We start from the raw sequence: 18,268 nt of genomic DNA, 5'->3' as shown, positions 1-18,268 counted from the left end.
CATCAGCTAATTGGGCGACGTGTATGAGACTTATTGAAATGAAATATTTAAATCCACTTTTAATATCTTGTCAAATCGACCCCGATGCCTTCGGTGCGGGCTACGGCGAACCCACATGTATCGACTGGTTATTAATCTTTAAAATAGTTGTAAAAAATAACACTCATTGTAATTCATCATGCCTTGGCTCTGACTTCTCCCATTACTTAAGTTTCCGTGCTGCCTCAGCTCCCCCATCTCCAGTGAAGCATGGGTGCATGTGCCAGCATATGGTCGCTGCTTCACAAAGAGAGAGCAGGAGGCGGTGAGCGCTGCGCCTCCAGCCGTCTTTCATTACCTTTCTATCTCGTTGGCTCTGACCCCCTCCTCTCTCCCCAGCGGCCATGCTGGCCAGCTGGCTGCCGCTCGGGTGTCGCTTTCCTGGCTCCGGAGGAGGCAAGGAGTTGCATGAGCTTTTTTTTTTTTTTTGTTTGTTTGTTTTTCTATGGGAGCCTGCTCGTGGGAGAGCATCATGGTAACTTGTCGGGATGCAAAAAGCTCCATGGAGCTCTCTCTGCGTGTTCCATAACGCACCGATAGCAGCCGGGGATGGTGCTTCATCGGGCCATCCAGGCGGCTCGAGTCGGGGACCTCGCGGCCCTGAGGGATCTGGCGTCCGCTGATGGCCGCCTCTCTCCGGCCATCAGCGACGCTCAGGGTGCCGGCCCCGTGCACCACGCGGCCAGGTGCGGACGCCTGGACTGCCTGCAGTTCCTGGTGGGTGAGCTGGGCCTGGCGGCTGACGCCCGGGCCTCGAACGGGGCCACGCCGGCGCACGATGCCGCTGCCACCGGCAACATCCGGGAGCTGCAGTGGCTCGTGGATCGAGGAGGCTGTAACATCGAGGTAAGTTTAACCACCGTGAACAGGGGAGTGGGGCCGGAAAAACCCTGAGGGCTCAAATGCCTTGGAGATGCGCCACATGTGCAGCCTTCTAGTAATTTCTTCTGACTCACAAGGGTGGACAGAACATTTACTCAAGTGCGGAGGTGCAGGTTTCATGTGCTTACATTTTCTTTTCATTATATTTTATTCTCTATTACATCTTCTTTAACTGACTTACAATATGTGCAAGCAGAGCTGAAAAAACATCTCAAGTAGTCATGTAAATAATATTTAACTATAAAAAAAAATGCCATGTTGCCTTCATCCAGCTTCTGAAACGTGAAGCCCAGCTTCTATCCCTTTCAATTACTTTAATACTTTTCTGAAGTTTTACAAACCCAGAGCGCGTTCAGTTTAATCATCAGGTAAACTTTGGGGAAAGTAATAAGTAATAGAACTTCAAAACGAGTTCCAGATGAACCGAGTACAGCTGTGAAATCAGGTGTGCGCGCGGAAAGAAAACTGAGGAACACACGATCCATTTTAACCTCATCCATATTTACTTTGAGTACATTTAGGAACATGCCAATTACAGATGAGGATCCGATGTTCCTAATTAAAATTTAGAACTGGAGAAGCTACTTGGAGGAAACCACTTCTAGGAAGTCCTACATGTCTTAACGGCCTTTATTTCTACCTCATTCTTTTGGATACACCAAACCTGACGGAGAAACATCGCACGTGGCATCATCTGAACACGTCTTCCGCCCCCTCTGACTTTGTAACGTGTCTCTAAATGCAGACGCTGTCTTGAGATGGTCGTACGACAGATCCCAAAGTGAAGTGCAGTTACATCACCGTAGTTGTAAATGGCCCCGTACACTTACCTTTTCTGATGTATTACAAGCTGATTACATCATATGGTGTTGACTTACTGGGCATCCATTAGTATAATGTAGCATGTGTAATTACGTCCAGATGCTTAAAGGGAGCTCACACTGATCTCAGCTATTAGTTGCAAAGGAGAGTCTATACCAGCATCTCTTGTTTTTTTGTTTTTTTTAAAACCACTTTCTGTTATTGTCAAATTTGCGGAAATCTGTCTGATATAAAAAAATACATCAAATTATTTTCTAGTTCTTCACACAAGAATCTTAACTGTAGCACAGGAAAGATTTTGATCCGTCTTCACACTTTATCTGTCGTATGATTAAAGCCAGTAAAGGTTTTTACCTAAAACCAGCAGGTTATCACTTTGTTTACATCTATCTGTTTCCAGGACAGGGACGCTGCCGGAGCCACGGCTCTTCACCTGGCAGCTCGGTTTGGGTGCGTGGAGGTCATTAAGTGGCTCCTTTCTGTGGGAGGGGTGGCCAAGGTGGAGACGAACTGCGGAGCGGTACCTGCTCACTACTCTGCAGCCAACGGGGACCTCACCTGTCTAAAACTACTCATTCAGGAGGCTCCTGGGTGAGTTCACAGCACGTCATCCAGTCAAATTTAAGTTTTGTTCAATACTTTGCCTAAAAGTCTGTGAAGTTCTCATAAGCCACAGCTGCACTCTGGAGTTTTAGTCTTGTTCTTCAGAATAGTTAAACCTGAATTTGAGAAACATTTTGTTTGTTGTAATAATAACGGTTATAATTTAAGTAATTAAGCGACAAATGCAGCTAAATACTGCCACCGTACAACAAGCTGCCAGCTGTAGTTCTTCTACTAGACACCAGTGACTTCCCATAAATTGACCTAAACTCATTTTAAGTGTATCTATAACGATGACCTGTTTTAAACTTCCTCTCAAAACTTCACAACATTATTCATTTCATGGTGCACTTTGATGATACAGCTGGACATTTACACTGTGCCATTCACTCATTGGTTTAGCCAGCTTTATGGCTAATGGCCACAGTCTCATACTAATAAACTAATATACTGCTGGGAAACGTTTGGACCTGGCATTCATGTGGATGTTACGTAGACATGCACCACCCAGCGAGACCAAACCAGCTGCCCCCGCCACCCCATAGCAGCAGCCCCCCCCCAGCAGGATGCAGCCTCACACAGACACACACACAAAAACACTTCAGGAACAACTCAAAAAACATGAAAAACAGCACAAGGTGTTGACCTGTCCTCCAAATTCTCTAGATTCTCCAGAACAAGCCTGATCCACAGAGGCCCCACTAAATAACGTCCTCTTATCAGATCCCACGGGACAACCTCAGATGTCCATCCTGTGATGAGTCACAACTGGTTTGAAGGCACAAGACTTACACAATATTAGGATTAGGGTCATAATATTATGCCTGATCAGTGTAGTAAGCCCAAAGCTCAGGCTACTGATGGTTCTGAACACATGTTTTCCAACCGTTTTTTTTTCTACTCCATATAGTGGAGATTAGCACGTGAAAGCCTGTAAGGTTATTTACTTTCTCCTAAACACAAATATCTGGTGTACTGCTTTGACTCAGGTCATAACCTCCTCTTTCACATGAGCTCTGCTGCACCATAATGTCTCCACGTGTCCCTTGGACCGCGTACAGCTCACACCTGGTGTGCAGTCACCGGCTCGGAGGACCTTATCGTGCACTGCTGTTTTCACTCTAACAGATGAAGCATATAATTTGAATCACATCGCATGCATAACAAGCAAATCATTACCACGGCAAGGGTGACACTTGCATTTGCATTGCAGTGCATATTGTGGTAGGGGGGAAACATGGTTGGGAGTGCAGATGGGGATAAGCAAGGCAAGTTTACTAACATCTCTCGAAAGGATCCCCTCTCACTTCCATCTCCTAAACCTGAGCTTGTGGCACTCGACGACAAACAGATAAAGATTTGTCCTGCTTCATCTCTTCGTTACAGGAGAGCGCGGCTGTAATTTGCATGAAACATGTCGGGTTCAGACCATCACATGTGTCCATCTGTAAGCTGTGAATAATACATGCTACATGCGGTCGATCACATGTCAGCCCTGAGCTTGTTAACGCATGGACCTTAGTGTAAATGCAGCTTCATTTGTCTAATAGAACCGGAATAGGAATACACAGAATAAAGGATTAAAAACAGCTTGTTCATCTCTTTAAAGTCACATGTATTGTTGATGATTCATTTTTAACAAATGCGACATCTACTGTTATATTTTAAGTTAGAATCCTGCAGAATTTTGTCACAGGTAGCATCACTGTTAGCTTTTAAAAAAAAAATAAAAATTAATTCACTTTTAATTTTAAGCCTGATATTAGTAACTGAACCTCTTGCACCCTTGTCGTTGATGAGCACAGCTGTGTGAACCACCAGACAGCTATTGGCGCGACCCCGCTGTACCTGGCCTGTCAGGAGGGGCACCTGCACGTGGTGGAGTACCTTGTGAAAGTCTGCAGGGCCGACGTCCACCTGAGGGCCCACGACGGCATGACCTGCTTGCACGCTGCTGCTCACATGGGCCACCAGGCTGTGGTGGTGTGGCTGGTCAGTACAGAAGGACAAACGTCTGATTTGACTACGGTAAATTATTAAGGAGTTTTTCCTCTTTATTTGTCTTGATTTTTCCTTTCTTGATCTCGAAATAGGTGACCTGCACCGATGCCAGCTTGTCCTGCCAGGACAGAGATGGAGCAACTGCTCTGCACTTTGCCGCCAGCAGAGGGCACTATTGCATCTTGGAGAAGCTGCTTCACATGGGTTCAAAGGTCATCAAGGATTATTGGGGAGGGACACCGCTTCATGATGCTGCGGAGAACGGAGAGCTGGAGGTTGGCCATTGTCTTTATTTTTTCCTTTACTGTTGATTGTGTTCACGTCTTGTATCTTACCGGTAAATCTCCTTAAGTGTATTCATAAAACACCATTTCACTGGTATTATCCCACTTACATTGCTCTATTTGATCTCCCAGTGCTGTAAAATCCTGCTGGCCAATCAAGCGAACCCTTCAGACCGAGATATTGATGGGTTCACTGCAGCAGACTTGGCAGAGTACAACGGACACTATGAATGTGCCAGATATCTCCGTGCCATGGAGAAAAACGTAAGTTCCCTTCCCTCACTTCCAGCCTATTTAACTGGGAACATTTCCTTCTTTTTGTCCTCTCCTTTTGTCACTGCCCAGCTGTTCGCCTTGGCATGGGAATCAAAGGGCGACCGGCAAAACATCTGGAAGATCTTTAAATCTCAGTGAATCATTTTCTTAATTTGTTGCATGTATCTCGTTCATGTCACGCCTGCCATTCTCCTGAGCTGTTGTCTTCCACTCAGTCTGATTGCGCCGCTCTCAGTGTAAGAGGTCTGAGAGAGCAAAGGATGAAGGCTGCTGTGTTTAATAAGGCATTACAGGCGATGATGGCGTGAGTGCTGGAGGAGAGCCTTTGTTCTCCTCGGTTTGCCACGGAGGACTCTTTGAGGACAGCTCTTTTGTTTTGCGGGGAACGCACGACACTTCTTAATGTGACCGATGAATATTTCAGTGTTAACAGCTTGTTTGTGTCTGTTCGCGTCTTTAATTCGCATCGGTTTTCATTGTGCGGCCTGCTATTATGCAGGCATGCAGCACAATAATCGGGCACGGAGGATAACGGTCGATACCGACGCTGAAAGTTGAGCTCGTGGGGTTGATTGTAAATGGGAAACAGTGGCTTCGGGGGCTAAACCGAAAGAGCCTTCGGGAGCAATCCGTCAGTAGACGTGTTGAACATTAAAGCTTCACAGCTGTCCACCTGCTGCCTGTAGTTGCTATTTTTTTTTTCCCCATCACACTTCGCTCGCCACCTATAGCTCGGACGACACGGCGACGTACGCGGCGTAACCGAAGATGTCGTCCAATAGGAGGCATGAATAAGTCAGCGGAGAAGAGCAGCACTCATAGATGTGGAGAGGAGGATGATAGGGAGGCAGCGAGGCATGGCTGTCGAGCTCACCTTTAGAACTAATACTCCCATGAACAATGGCGAGCTAATTAGCACAGGGGCCGCCGCGGCGTCGGACACAGCCCGAGCTGCCGCCAGCTAAGGGCCTATCAGTTACCCCTCTCCGGCGGCTCAGGTGGAGGGCCCAGGGGCCGAGTCCGTTATGGGATCCACAATCTTAGGTTTCAGTGTTTTCACCATTCTGATGCCTGGAACCAGCAACTCTATCCAGCTCCGTGGACCTGGAGAGCAGGATGTCATGGGCTTCAAACACACGTCTGATTGCGTGCATCGCGCTTTTGTTTTTTTCCAGCGACTTGGAAGCGTTGTGATTGTCACCTCGGGATACTGAACAAAGTTGGTAGCAGACAGAAAGGCCCGGGTAGTGTTTCTTGGCAATATATGAGCCGCGCGAGCACAAAGTGAGGCTTGATGCGAGCTGAGATGTCATCAGATAGACAACCTGAAATGCCTGTTAATTCATTAGAATTCTCATGATAGTCGGGGAACAGGCCATGCAATGCTTTCGAAGGCCACCTTCGCAGAGATGAGCCGTGCGAGCGGGAGACAGGCCTTAATTACATTTCTGGTGATGTTTCACGTTTGTAAAGTGCTGCCTAGATCACGGGTTTCATCGGGTCTTAAGTGTCAGTCGGATAATCTCATTTCCGAGCAGCGACCTGAATGGGCCGGGACACTGACCGGAGAGAGAGAGAGAGAGAGAGAGGGCTGCGCATTTGGCCCCTTTGCATGTTTGGATCACTCACAAACGAGGTCAGGCCCGTTCAGCGCTGTCAAGCGCTCTTCCCTCATCCTGCATCTCAGAAACAGCTGCAATTAAATAAACAGTGCGTGGCGTGTGGTTTACTTCACACTCATTCACACACACATTCACAGCGAGTGGGCCAAAGATACTGTTGTTTTAGAATTTAGGTATTTTTAGATTGCTTGGACGGAAGAAACACGTTGTCGTTCTCATTCATCACCGTGTTTTTCAGGCACTTGCAACATTTCCAGGGAGTTTTTTGCTTCGAGAAAGAAAACACATGCCGTCGTGGCCGCTTGCTTTCGCGTGAACACAAACAGCACCGTCACAAGAGAGAATGCAAAGACGTGATTCTGCCTAAACTCTCTGTGCCTTGTGGATCCGTCTGAATTACAAAATGCGGCTGTGTCGCAGTTGCATGATGTTTTACAGCACTATGAAATCTATGTCATTTATAAACTTATATATACACTGTACACTGAGATATACTTTGCATATTCAGTAGTAAAGATACCAAGGTGACAAAAATAGCAGTGATTAATAACTTCCCAGATGTAAATATTGATACTTTTTCATTTTTTAATAGATATTTTTTTCAAATTTATCTTCAAGTTTGTGTATTTTATAATAAACGCAAAGTACATACACCTGCAAAGCGTGGGAACCAACATTTTCCACTAACTGAACCCGTGACGATGCAGCATCAGATATGATGCCTCCTCATTGTGTCCTCATTGTTTGCAGTAGTCAATCTCCTCTCACTCTCAGTGGAGAAAATATAATTTTTTCATCACACTTTTGTTTTTTGAATTATACGCTACAACAATCTAAAGCTGCAGTCCTCTTCAGCTCAACGTGTTCTTTGTTTGTTGCTCACAGTGATTTCAGGGCTCACGGTTTGTGATGCTGTTGAACGGTGCTGCACAATCCACACAGATGTCTTTTTGTTTTAGCCCGCCTAAACAATATTAACAATAATGCTCTGCAGTTCAACAGCATCTTAAACTGGAGCCTCCAAAATGACTTGACAGTTTTAGAAAAAAGAACCTGAACATTATAAAGTTCCTGTGTGTAGGATTCGTTGCAGTATTTACTGCTTTTGCCTGTGTTCATCTATAGTTGATGCCGGTTTTTAGCTCTGTTTGGCTGCCGGCCACTTGTACAACCTTACAGAGATACAGAAAACCTTCCTGCAATGCCTCAAGTAAATAATCAACAGATTAATCATTAATAATCATTAGTTGCACTCACGTTGATTAAGCGAATGTAATATTAATCAAGGAATCGATTTGTTAGTTGGTGATTTCAGGTGTTAAAAATCCAGACAAATGTAGCCACGGTTTGTCTCAGCTCTCTGTTGTGTGTATTCAGCTTACGGTGTCACATTGTGTTTCCATTGTCACTCTTTACTAATCATTCCAGGTAGACACACACAAAAAAAAAAAGCTATATAGTGAACTCTTCCATTCAATTGTCCCGGGTGGAAAAAAAAAAAAAAAAATCCCCTCGACACACGTGGATAAAATGTCTCTTTTTCCAGCTGCTTTGACAAGTCTTCCGCTGATACCTCCCTTCGTGCAACGACATGACCATTGGTTTGTCCGTGCATTAGTGACATTGCCGGTCATCCTATCCTTTCCCTTAATTATTAACAGCATTCTCCGATCAGAGTTTATTGTTTATTGCCCGGCGGTCCTTGGCCGCTGACGGAGATGCTCATGATGGTATCAAACAAGTGGTCGCTGGTCTTAAGATAACGTCACGTCCACAGCGAGGGAGCAGCAGCCCCCGGATACTTGGCTGCACGAGCCGGTGCCTCTGGAGTGTCTCTGTGGAGCGAAGCCGTGCGGCGTGTCCTAGGAGGACCGTTTGAGGTCAAGGTTAGTGAGTTCTGCGTTGGTCTGTTGAGCTTTTAAGCTGCTTTTACTTGCCTTCGCTCTTTTTTTTTATGTTCGCTGCAGTAAGTGACTGGACAAGCTGAGTAATTCCGTTTTGTACGTTCTGTTCGAGAGGCCCGAGCTGGCAGATGTTTTGGCACCGTTTTAACTATTTTCTGATCAGATGTGGCCTCTTACGGTTAGTCATGACTAATGCTCCAGGCTCATGACCTTACTTTATGCTGTCATTGTTGATTTTTGCAAATTGGACTCATTTTATTGTTACAATGTTCCATGGTGAAGTAGAAAGAGTTTCATTCATTTATTTTTCATCTCTTTAGCAAAAGAAAAAAAAAATAATAAAAATGCTGTCAGTGCTAGAAAAAAAACACTGTATCTGTCAGTTATTAGCCCTGCAAGTATTTGCCTCCGTGGAAGAAACCTGAGAGTATATTACCATGTGAGTGGACATGTATTTACACTATAGCGTTCTGTGTATAATGTCCACCCGCTGTATACATTCCACGCTGCAATTTATCACCATGAACGTGAATATTTCACATGGAAGCAGGTTGTTTTAATGATTGATTCCAGAGTGCAGAATTACATGTTTCTTAAATACACATGGTGTTCTGCAATACTAAAACTCTCTCGTGGCTCGACCCACGGGGACCGCAGATTACTGTTGCTGCATGTCTGACGGTGAGACAGCACCGAGGAGCTGTTTCTTAACTCTTGGCTCCTAATCTGTTGTGATCAGGGTCTTTGTGGTCTTCGACAGAGTGCATGCAGGCCAGGAACGGGGTTAGGCTATCTGTATTTGCGTGGCAATTGCGATGGGGGTGCTGATGAAAACCAAATGCTCTCTGGCCACTGCGTCTAATTAAACACACACACACACACATAAGGTTCATTGTAGCGTTTAGGACACTGAACTGTTACGAGAAGGGTCAGGAAGGAATCAGGCTCCCCCTCCTTCCTTTTCCCAGCCCGCTTGTTGTTTATCTATTTATGGATTGCACAACTTCTGGGAAGTTTAGTCCTCCTCCTGTGTCAGTGTCACAGCATATTTCGTGTTGCTCGACATCAAAGTGCCGTGTGGCGGAAATGGCACGGACCACCTCGTCGACATAAAGCACAACAGCATGCAGCAGCATATTGCGTCTGCCTTTGATGTTTTGGTTACTAATAATGTCCTTGGAGAGCTGAATTTGATATGCATACTGCATGGAGTGCATTAGGAGAGTGCAGGTTCATTAAAGGGACTGTAAATGTTTCCATGCATCCTTCATCCCCCCTAGACTGGTGTGAAACGCTGCCGCTTATTTAAGCTTGTTTATTATTCCATGAGCCTAATAATGTATTAATGTGTTAACTTTAGTCCAGGCATTTTCTGTCAATTTATTTTATTTTAGTTCTAGTTAAAGAATTAGCAGCCTACCACTGACTTGATAAGCCTGTGAAAACAAGATCACCACTTAATATATTGATATCTTAAAGAAATATACTTGACTTTTTGACACTAATTTGCTAAGAAGATATTTGTCTTTATTCCACAGTGCAAATAATATACATATGATCACTATCGCAACAAAGTTGTATGAAACTGTGTTCTGTCTTTTTAGTTTCTCAAAAAGTTTTTCCAGAGTCTCCTGGACCTTGTTGCTTTTAACGATCTGCTCTATGTCTCAACATTTCTGAAAGAAGTCAAAATGTCAAATAAATCAGTACAATATGTCAATATGTGAAATACGAGATTTAGGATGCTGACTGTGTACAAAGCAACTCGACCTTTACACAGTTCACACAGCTATCACATAAAAATGATAAATAAAATGTAAGAGAAGCTCTTTCTGAAAAAGAAAGCAGTTTATCAGTCACAGACAAAGAGACAAACCAGGTTTTGTTGCCTGATTGATGCAAAAATCTGAGTGAAGACACAGGAAGAGTAGCAGCAGTAGTAGTAGTAAAGCATTTGATGTAATGGACATATTTGGAGGAGCAGAAGCTTTTCATAATGTGTTAATTTAAATATCTGAACATACTTTTTTCACTGTCTTCATGTTAAACCGCATTGTGTTGCGGTTTGTCATTTATTCCTCACTAAAAGAAAAACTCCTCGATTGCTCTTGCCACCATTTTTAAGACCTGAGCCCTCTCGGTTCCTACATTTGGTCTGGTATAGAAATAAATGTCACAATATTTGCAGGCATCGTGTGCGGAGAAGACCATCGAGGTAATCGCTCCAGTGGAGGAGGAGGTGAAGGTGAAGCCGGCTGTTTTGTCGCAGTGCAGCAGAGAGGACTACTACGGGAGCCTGAGTGACCCATGCTTGGACTGTCACTGCGCTAACACACAGATGGATAGTTTAAAGGTAGAGCTTTTAAAGGACCCAGTGTGAAAGATTTAGTGACATCTAGCGGCGAGGTTGCAAACTGCAACGAACTGAATAACTTTCCCCTCATTCACTCCTCCCTTTCCGAGTGGGTAGAATAACCTATTTACTGTAAAAACAAAAGGCCCCATATTGTGTTTCTACATTCTGGGCACCTGTAGAAACATGCTAGAAAACATAGTGGGTTCCTTGGAAAATGACTGAATCCTACATGCTGATGCTTTAATATATATATATGTTATTTTAATGCCTTTCTCTAATTAGCAACCTGAGAGTGAGGAGCCCCCTCAGGCCAGATACCCTCAGCCCTCACCTTCTGCTTCAGCCACCCCTGCTCATCCTGAGAAGAGCATTGTCAGTAGAGTAGGGCAGGTTCAGACCGCAACATCAGGTGAGAGGAACATTTTACCTTATTTAATCATTCTTCTATCAAAGAAAGACAACTAACGGTTGTTGTGTTTAAGCGTTAGTGTGGGTAATTGGTCAAAGTAAAACCCAAAGGCCAGTGCTTGTTAATGCACGTTGCTGCTTATGATTTGCATTGCAGTTTTAAAAGGTTTCACCCAGTCCACGGCTGCTGGGACTGAGAAAACTGTCCCTGCTGAGAAGACAATGTTGCCTGATGCAAACTTCCTGGCTGAAAGAAAGCTTCTTGGTGACATGAAGTCCATCACATCTTTCAAACAGTCAGGGATATCAGGAATCTTCACCGGACAACCAGTACGTATGCAGTTATACACCGATCAGGCATAACATTATGACCACTGACAGGTGAAGTAAACATTGACCATCTTGTGATAATTCAGTCTTCTGCTGGGAAACTTTTGGACCTGGCATTCGTGTGGATGATAGACCAGACCAAGCGGCCCCGCCCCATAGCAATGACCAGGCCTCCAAATTCACTAGATCCTAAACTGATCAAGTAGCTGTAGGATCCACTGGAACAAACCTAATCTACAGAGGCTCCTCCCCTTAAACTATAAGTCCCAAATACTGATGAATGAACGAATGAATGATGAGTCAGAACTGTTTTGGAGACACAAGGGAGACCTACACACTGCTAGGAAGGTGGTCATAATGCTGTGGCTGCTGTGGTGTATTCTGCCTTCGTATGTGCTTTCTGTTTTTGTTTTTTTTTTCTCAATAAAAAGCCGCTAACTACAATACCGCTGCTCCATGCTCCCTGCAGAACAAGATGGTGGTCCTTCCCACTGAGGAGGCCAACTTGTCAGACATCGACTATCTGGTGCCCACCCACGATGAGAGAGGTTGCCCCATAGCTGAGTGGAAGAGGCAAGTCATGGTGAGACAGCTGCAGGCCAGACTGCTGGATGAGGAGGATCAGAGGAGGAAGGTAATGTCATGCTAAAGATTAAACAACCATGATATAATATCTCGGTGCAGGAAAACATTGGATTTGTTTAGTCCAAACATACTGTACATGTTGGATTAAACAAGTGAGCCATGGGGGTGTTTAGAGGTTGATGAGACTATTTAGACTGGTCGTTACAGACAGGGAGTGAATAATTAAAGGAAAATGTGAACATTTATACAGTTGCAGTAGGTCCTGGCTTTTAATGCCGCACTACGTAACTGAGCAGTGGCAACCGAGTGGTAATTACTAGCACTTTAAATTCTGCTGGCTTCTTAGTTTGAGCAGTGAAGGGCACTGGAGCACGGCCGATCAGCTGCTCATGCAACAAATATCACATATCACATAATGTCAAGCAGCAAGTTCCTCATCTGCAGCTACTGACATGGACATGGACGGATATCTGAGTGTATTTTGTCACACCCTGTTTCCAAAATGCTCTGCTGCAGCTCATGAATTCATCTAAACTCAGGCAGTAACACTAAATCTCCCCGTACAGGCGGTTATTTGTTTTTTGGGGAAATTGGAGGTAAGTCTTAGTGAACTGGAAGCATGGCTCAGCACTACGGAAAATAACCCATTAGATGCAATGACCGCTCAGGGCTGGACCCAGTCAGGGCCCAGTAGCCAGTGCGTACCGACCCAAAGTGGCCCCCGTTAGCCTTTTTGTCCTGGCAGGACCAGGCTGGCCCGGTGACGGTATGAAGGAAGCATGGACCTGTGGTTCACCACCAACCACTTTCCATTAAAAAATGGTTTTCCCCTCTCCACACACTGCCGAAAAACCATCTCTTATATCTGACGGCTCCATTGTAAGAAAAAGTGAAAATAGACACTCAGGCGATTGTTAAATGTATTCCAGAGGCCGGAGGCGGAAGTGCCGAATCATGCTTTAGACAGCTCGCAAAGGATCAGTGTACATATTTTTTGTTCTTGGCAGTAAGCACAAATTTAAGAAAAGTGTAATGTAATGATAGCTAAAGTCCCAGACTAGTTGTTCACTTTTTTTTCTTGGAGATTGTACCTGATCACCCCAAGTAACATAGTACAAGCACAATCATTTCCTCACAGTAGTCAGAAGTGACAGTGTGACCTAGGTGATATTTGTTACTTAAGCAGAAAAGGGAGAACTATGTGATAATCATTGTGTTTCTAATGTTTTCATATTGTTTTCTTACCTGTAGCTTTCAGCTTTCAGTTTGACTCAACTGTTTGCGTCAAACTGTTGATAATGATGATGATCAGCATATAAAACACACAGGATGCAATTTCACAGACTCAGTGGTTATACTGGGCGTCCTAAAGGCTGAGAAGACATAGAAAATCAGACATATTTTCATGCTTAAAAAAACAAACAAACAAAAAAAAACATTTGCAAATACTGAAAAGCGCATAAACACATCAGTGACATGTAAAATGACTATTTGATTTCTACAAATTCATTTTGTCCACTGAAGCAGTGCTCAGATGACATTTGTGTGGATTAGAGCTACAAGTCAGAGGCTTGCTCAAGTAAATAAACTCAGCAGCTACTCTAGGTCATTGCTTACTGAGGATCTTGGATAGTTGGAGACAAGGCATCGGGACTCTCAAGCTTCATTAAGAGCTCCATTTACGGCTCTCTTGTGGGAACTGGTTCAGTTGAGTCTGAAGTTCAGACCATCACACCATAGATAGACAGGCAGACAGTGGGAAATTCACTCAGCAGAACTGTTGAAAAGGCTGAGTAACGTCTCTAAATCACTAATCAGGCGGGGCAACAGACATGTCAGCACTGTAGATGATGGGAAATAAATCTAATCTAATCTAATTTTTTAAAAAAATAATACAGAAAGTTTCTGCTAAATTATCAAAAACAAACATGTTCATCTATTTTCATTACTGATACATTGTCTTTGGTAATCACATTTAAACACTGACTGCTTCAAGAGACTAAATAAAAAAAATAAAAAAAATAGAAATCAGCCACATTTCTCTCTTTCGGCTGAGGGAAACTAATTTTTCTCTACTTTCTCAGCAGTTAAAGGGGTTGGGGTCATTTGTTGCTTAAGTCAGTTATCGTCATTGTAGTAACGACCCTAGGAATGTCAATTAGACTGTGTATCATACATCCTCCCTCTAAATTGAAACCATCTCCTAAACAAGTAGTTGGTGAGTTTAACCACGCCGTAATGAGAAAAGCAAAAGAAAAAAAATGGTGGTCTGACTTTGCAATTCTATTCTTAATCTGCATTATTGAAATTTTGAAAACTCTTGGAAATTCAGTCACCATTTACTTTTAATTGCCCATAACAAATCACTGGACACATGACACATTGCGAGTCAAGTCATATTTTTGAGGTTTGGACGAGGGCTGGTTCGCAGTTTTACTGTATCATTACTTTTTTTCACGCACGCCAAAACCATTTGAAATGTTTAAAAGACATTTCTGCATTTTTATCTGCCTGCTGTCCGCCTCTTCTTTTACAGGAAAATGGAAGCAGATATGCCAAAGTCAGCTGGAGGTACTCCCAAGCCCACAATGCCATCCTGGGGCCCTCTGGTGAGCTGTTGACTGAGGATGATCTCATCTATCTGGAGCAGCAGATTGCCAACGTCTCCATGCACAGGAACTGTGAAGGCTATGAGCTGGAGCTGGCTCGTCTAGCGGAGGAGCTCCGGCACATCCTTCCAGCTCCCATAGTCAACATCACCGTCAACACGCAGTTCAGAAACTTCACGAGTCAAGTTCCCTTACCTGTGTGGTGCGGCCGCATCTCGGGCATCGTGAAGAGCATGTCTCTGCTCATGACCAACCTGACGGACCAGCCATACTGCAAGATGCCCAACACCGAACTGATCACTGTGTTTTCTCAGACACCACACAGACAGAACTCCACCAGGGGACGCAGGGAGCGGATAGAGGATGAAATCCACCAGTTTGGCGTGTCGGTGAGAAACCTGAAGTCAAACTTTGAGGCACAGAACTCACCGCTGTCAGATGAGCCACCGGAGTCGGTCGTGTTAAGTTCTTCGCCACCACCCGAGGAAACAAACTCAGAGAAGGAGCCGAAGGTGTTGAACCCAGCCCCAGAGACGGACCAGAACAGCGACTCCGGCATTGACTATGACGAGAACGTTGCAGATGTCCTGGAAACCACCAGCCTCAGAAAAGAGCGCATAGTCGTCCTGTTCTTAGGCCACTGGAAGAAATCGGCCTACAGTGTGACGCTGAAGAGCAAGGATGCGGTGGAGAGGAAGATGAGTGCCGGAAACCTTGGAGTGGGTGACAAACCTGGTTCGGATCGCGGGGGCGGCATGGAGACGGCCCAGTCGGAGATCATGAACAGTTCCCTGGGACATTTCTTCAAGCAGAGGAGTGCTGTCAACAAGATGCTGGGAAACTGGAGGAACATGATTTCCAGTGTCCCTTCCAGACAGATACGCAGGTAAGGTTGCATGACTATTTATAACGTACGATCCTCCCTAGCTTGACATGGCAGATAGTCTATTATACACAGCTATCTGAGTGAAATCTGTGGATAGAGCAGTCACTTTTAAAAGAATTCTTGGCAGGTGATTGGATGAATCATAGTGTCTGTTTCTTCAGCCAGTACTGCAAGATTGAAGAGGACACAGTATGGCAGTTTTGAGCGCTACAGCAGCAGTTAGCGTAGCTAGTTATGCATTTAACATGTCTTGAATGATTTGCCTGTTAGCAGCAACTCTTAGCAGTTGTCGTCCTCACAGCTAAAACCCACCCACTGCCGGACCCCGACTGGCGTGGACCCTTGATGATCATCCTAGTTTGCTCAGTAACAGATCCTTGGCAAAAGAATGTCACACTCCAAACTAAATCTGAATTCTTTGATGTGTATTGAATTTAGGGATTGCTAATTTGCTCAGTTTTTCTGTTCAGCCTCAACTCTCATGAACACTTTTTTTTCTGCAAACAAGCTTATATCAACTACAGCTGTGCAGCTATGACCAGGGATAAACCCCTAATCCTAACCATACACGGCCGAGTTAGCAACTAGCTACAACAGATGCAAAAAACTGACCAGTTAGTCAGCTAAAAGTTGAGTTAAATTAGGAGGAAAGAAGCACAACTTCAGATTAATGCTACACATGTGTAGCATCCTCTGAAGGTGTTAATAGGCTGTTGTTTGCAAGCTACTAAATCAAGGCTTTAGCTTGTGATTTACTCTGCCCTCCAGCAGAAAATAACCATAAAAATGCATCTTTAAACTTTAGTTTCCTGAACTTGGGGTTATGTATTTTCATTACCCTTGACACAGTAGTCAAGCACAGCAGTGCTTTGACTCGCTGCTAATGTCATACAAGCACCACGTCCACTACGTTAGCTGCAATATGCTGACTTTTAACATAATATTAGAGACTAAACACCGCAAGTTAACACAAGTTAAAGAGTTAAAGTTTGTTGTAAGGTCATTGGTTTTGCAGAGTTTTGGTGTGGGAAGTTTTGGTTTTATGGCTCTAGATGAAGAGCGGGGGGAATAACAGAATGTGTGTTTTAAATTTATATCAGTGTATCCAATGTTGAGACATTTCACTCAGAATCATCTCTATAAAGTAATGGGGTTCGGGTTAAAAGAGTTGTGAGGACATGTCTTCAAGCTCTGTACAAACTTTCATCACACCCCATCCAGTATGTGTTTATATATCCCAGTTTGGCTGACCAGCCATCACACTGATGTTGCAATTCCAAGACACAGTAGTTGGGCTAAAAATAATAACGGTTTATTTTTTTCATTCATGTGACTGTAAATTTAGTGTCTTTGGGTTTTGAAGAACTGATAAAAAAGAATAATTCTTTGAGATCTGGAAAATATGTGATTTGGTGATTCATTTGAAGACTGTATGACAGATTCATAGCTGGCTAAAATAATGTTGAGCTTGACCCCAGTGTCTTGTGTAACCATGTAGTGTTATTCACAGGCTCCACAGGCAGAAAGCCCTCTACTCCCCGGAGCAGTTCTTACCTCGCCTCGACGGCGTCCCCGTAGAGTACGACAGTTTGACCCTGGATCTCTTCATGCTGGGCTACTTTCACATCCTGGAGCTGGAGCTGCCCGTGGACGAGCGCAAAATGAGGCACCTGCTGTGTTTTGAGGTGTTCGACCACGTCGGGAGCTTCCCCTGGGAGATGGTCAGAGACTTTCATAAGGCCGTCATTCAGGAAATCGAGGCCGGGAACCGCGAGTGGAAGGACGGCTTTGAGGACATTAAAGTGAAGTTCTTTGGAAACGCCGTGAGTCAGCCTGAAGCCATCGCTGACGTAGTGAAGCACAGCCTCCCAGAGGTTAGACAGGTCCCTAAAGTCATAGTGCAGACACCTACGCCTGATGAGGGGGTGCTTAACGCGGGAACGGACATTTCCAGTTTTAGCAATGATGAAATTTGTAAATACATTGACCGCAGTTTTGCGTTTTGGAAAGAGAAAGAGGCTGAGATTTTTGATTTTGAGTAGTTGCTTGTGTCATTTTTTTAAAACATTTTTTGTATGCTTTATAGTTAGTTAACATTAGGGCTGGGTATCAAACCTGAATAACGTATCTGAAGACAGGAACTACCAAAAGCTGGCTCAGGCCGCTTGACCAGGTTGTGTAGCATTGTTTACCTGTTATTTGATTTGATATTGCCTGATCTGAATTTTGTTAATTTTATACTGTTTTATTTGATTGTGTTTACAAATTTAACATCAGGAAATTTCAGAAGTTTGGACATTGTTGCTTAATTTTTAGAAGTTTTATTTTTATTTATTGCAATAGAATACATGGAGACATTTTAGTGTTGTATCAATCTAAAAGGATAATTGCAACCATACCCAGCCCTATTACAAAACAGAGTGCTTAAAGTGTGTTTGACTGCCAGTAGACATTTTGTTTTGAGGTTAAAAGGTTTTGTAGTTAGCTGGTAAGAAGGTTTTTCATATTGAATACCCCAACACAACCCGTGGTCCAAAATAAATGATGACACAGATCTTGTTTATTTCATTATTGACGTATTCCAATAACTAATTTCAGAGAAAGTGCACATACCGTACTTTAATTTATTTAAAAGCACCTTAAAATAAACCTTACACACAT

General features: G+C 44.0%; 1 protein-coding gene across 1 annotated transcript; it reads left to right on the top strand.

Annotated features, from left to right (window-relative positions):
* The first annotated feature begins 201 nt into the window (after nt 1–201).
* On the top strand, nt 202–18,161 carry LOC125009134 (espin-like protein). The gene is made up of 11 exons (XM_047586810.1): nt 202–885; nt 2,144–2,334; nt 4,152–4,338; nt 4,440–4,622; nt 4,764–4,895; nt 10,622–10,786; nt 11,072–11,198; nt 11,355–11,527; nt 11,997–12,161; nt 14,649–15,607; nt 17,118–18,161. Exons 1-11 carry the CDS (start codon nt 589–591, stop codon nt 17,647–17,649), a joined length of 3,111 nt encoding a protein of 1,036 aa, XP_047442766.1. The 5' UTR covers nt 202–588; the 3' UTR covers nt 17,650–18,161.
* Nucleotides 18,162–18,268: the final 107 nt, after the last annotated feature.

This window comes from Mugil cephalus, chromosome 6 (assembly GCF_022458985.1).
Source record: "Mugil cephalus isolate CIBA_MC_2020 chromosome 6, CIBA_Mcephalus_1.1, whole genome shotgun sequence".
Classification (NCBI taxonomy): Eukaryota; Metazoa; Chordata; class Actinopteri; order Mugiliformes; family Mugilidae; genus Mugil; species Mugil cephalus.
The sequence above is the reverse complement of the archived record's forward strand: the minus strand, read 5'-3'. Positions and strand labels throughout refer to the sequence as shown.

What these genes read in the sequence shown, in the direction of transcription:
- LOC125009134 (XM_047586810.1), top strand. Translation starts at nt 589, where the DNA reads ATGGTGCTTCATCGGGCCATCCAGGCGGCTCGAGTCGGGGACCTCGCG. An exon ending in GAGGAGGCTGTAACATCGAG is followed by an intron (nt 886 to 2,143) that starts GTAAGTTTAACC and finishes ATCTGTTTCCAG; the next exon opens with GACAGGGACGCTGCCGGAGC. An exon ending in CTCATTCAGGAGGCTCCTGG is followed by an intron (nt 2,335 to 4,151) that starts GTGAGTTCACAG and finishes TGATGAGCACAG; the next exon opens with CTGTGTGAACCACCAGACAG.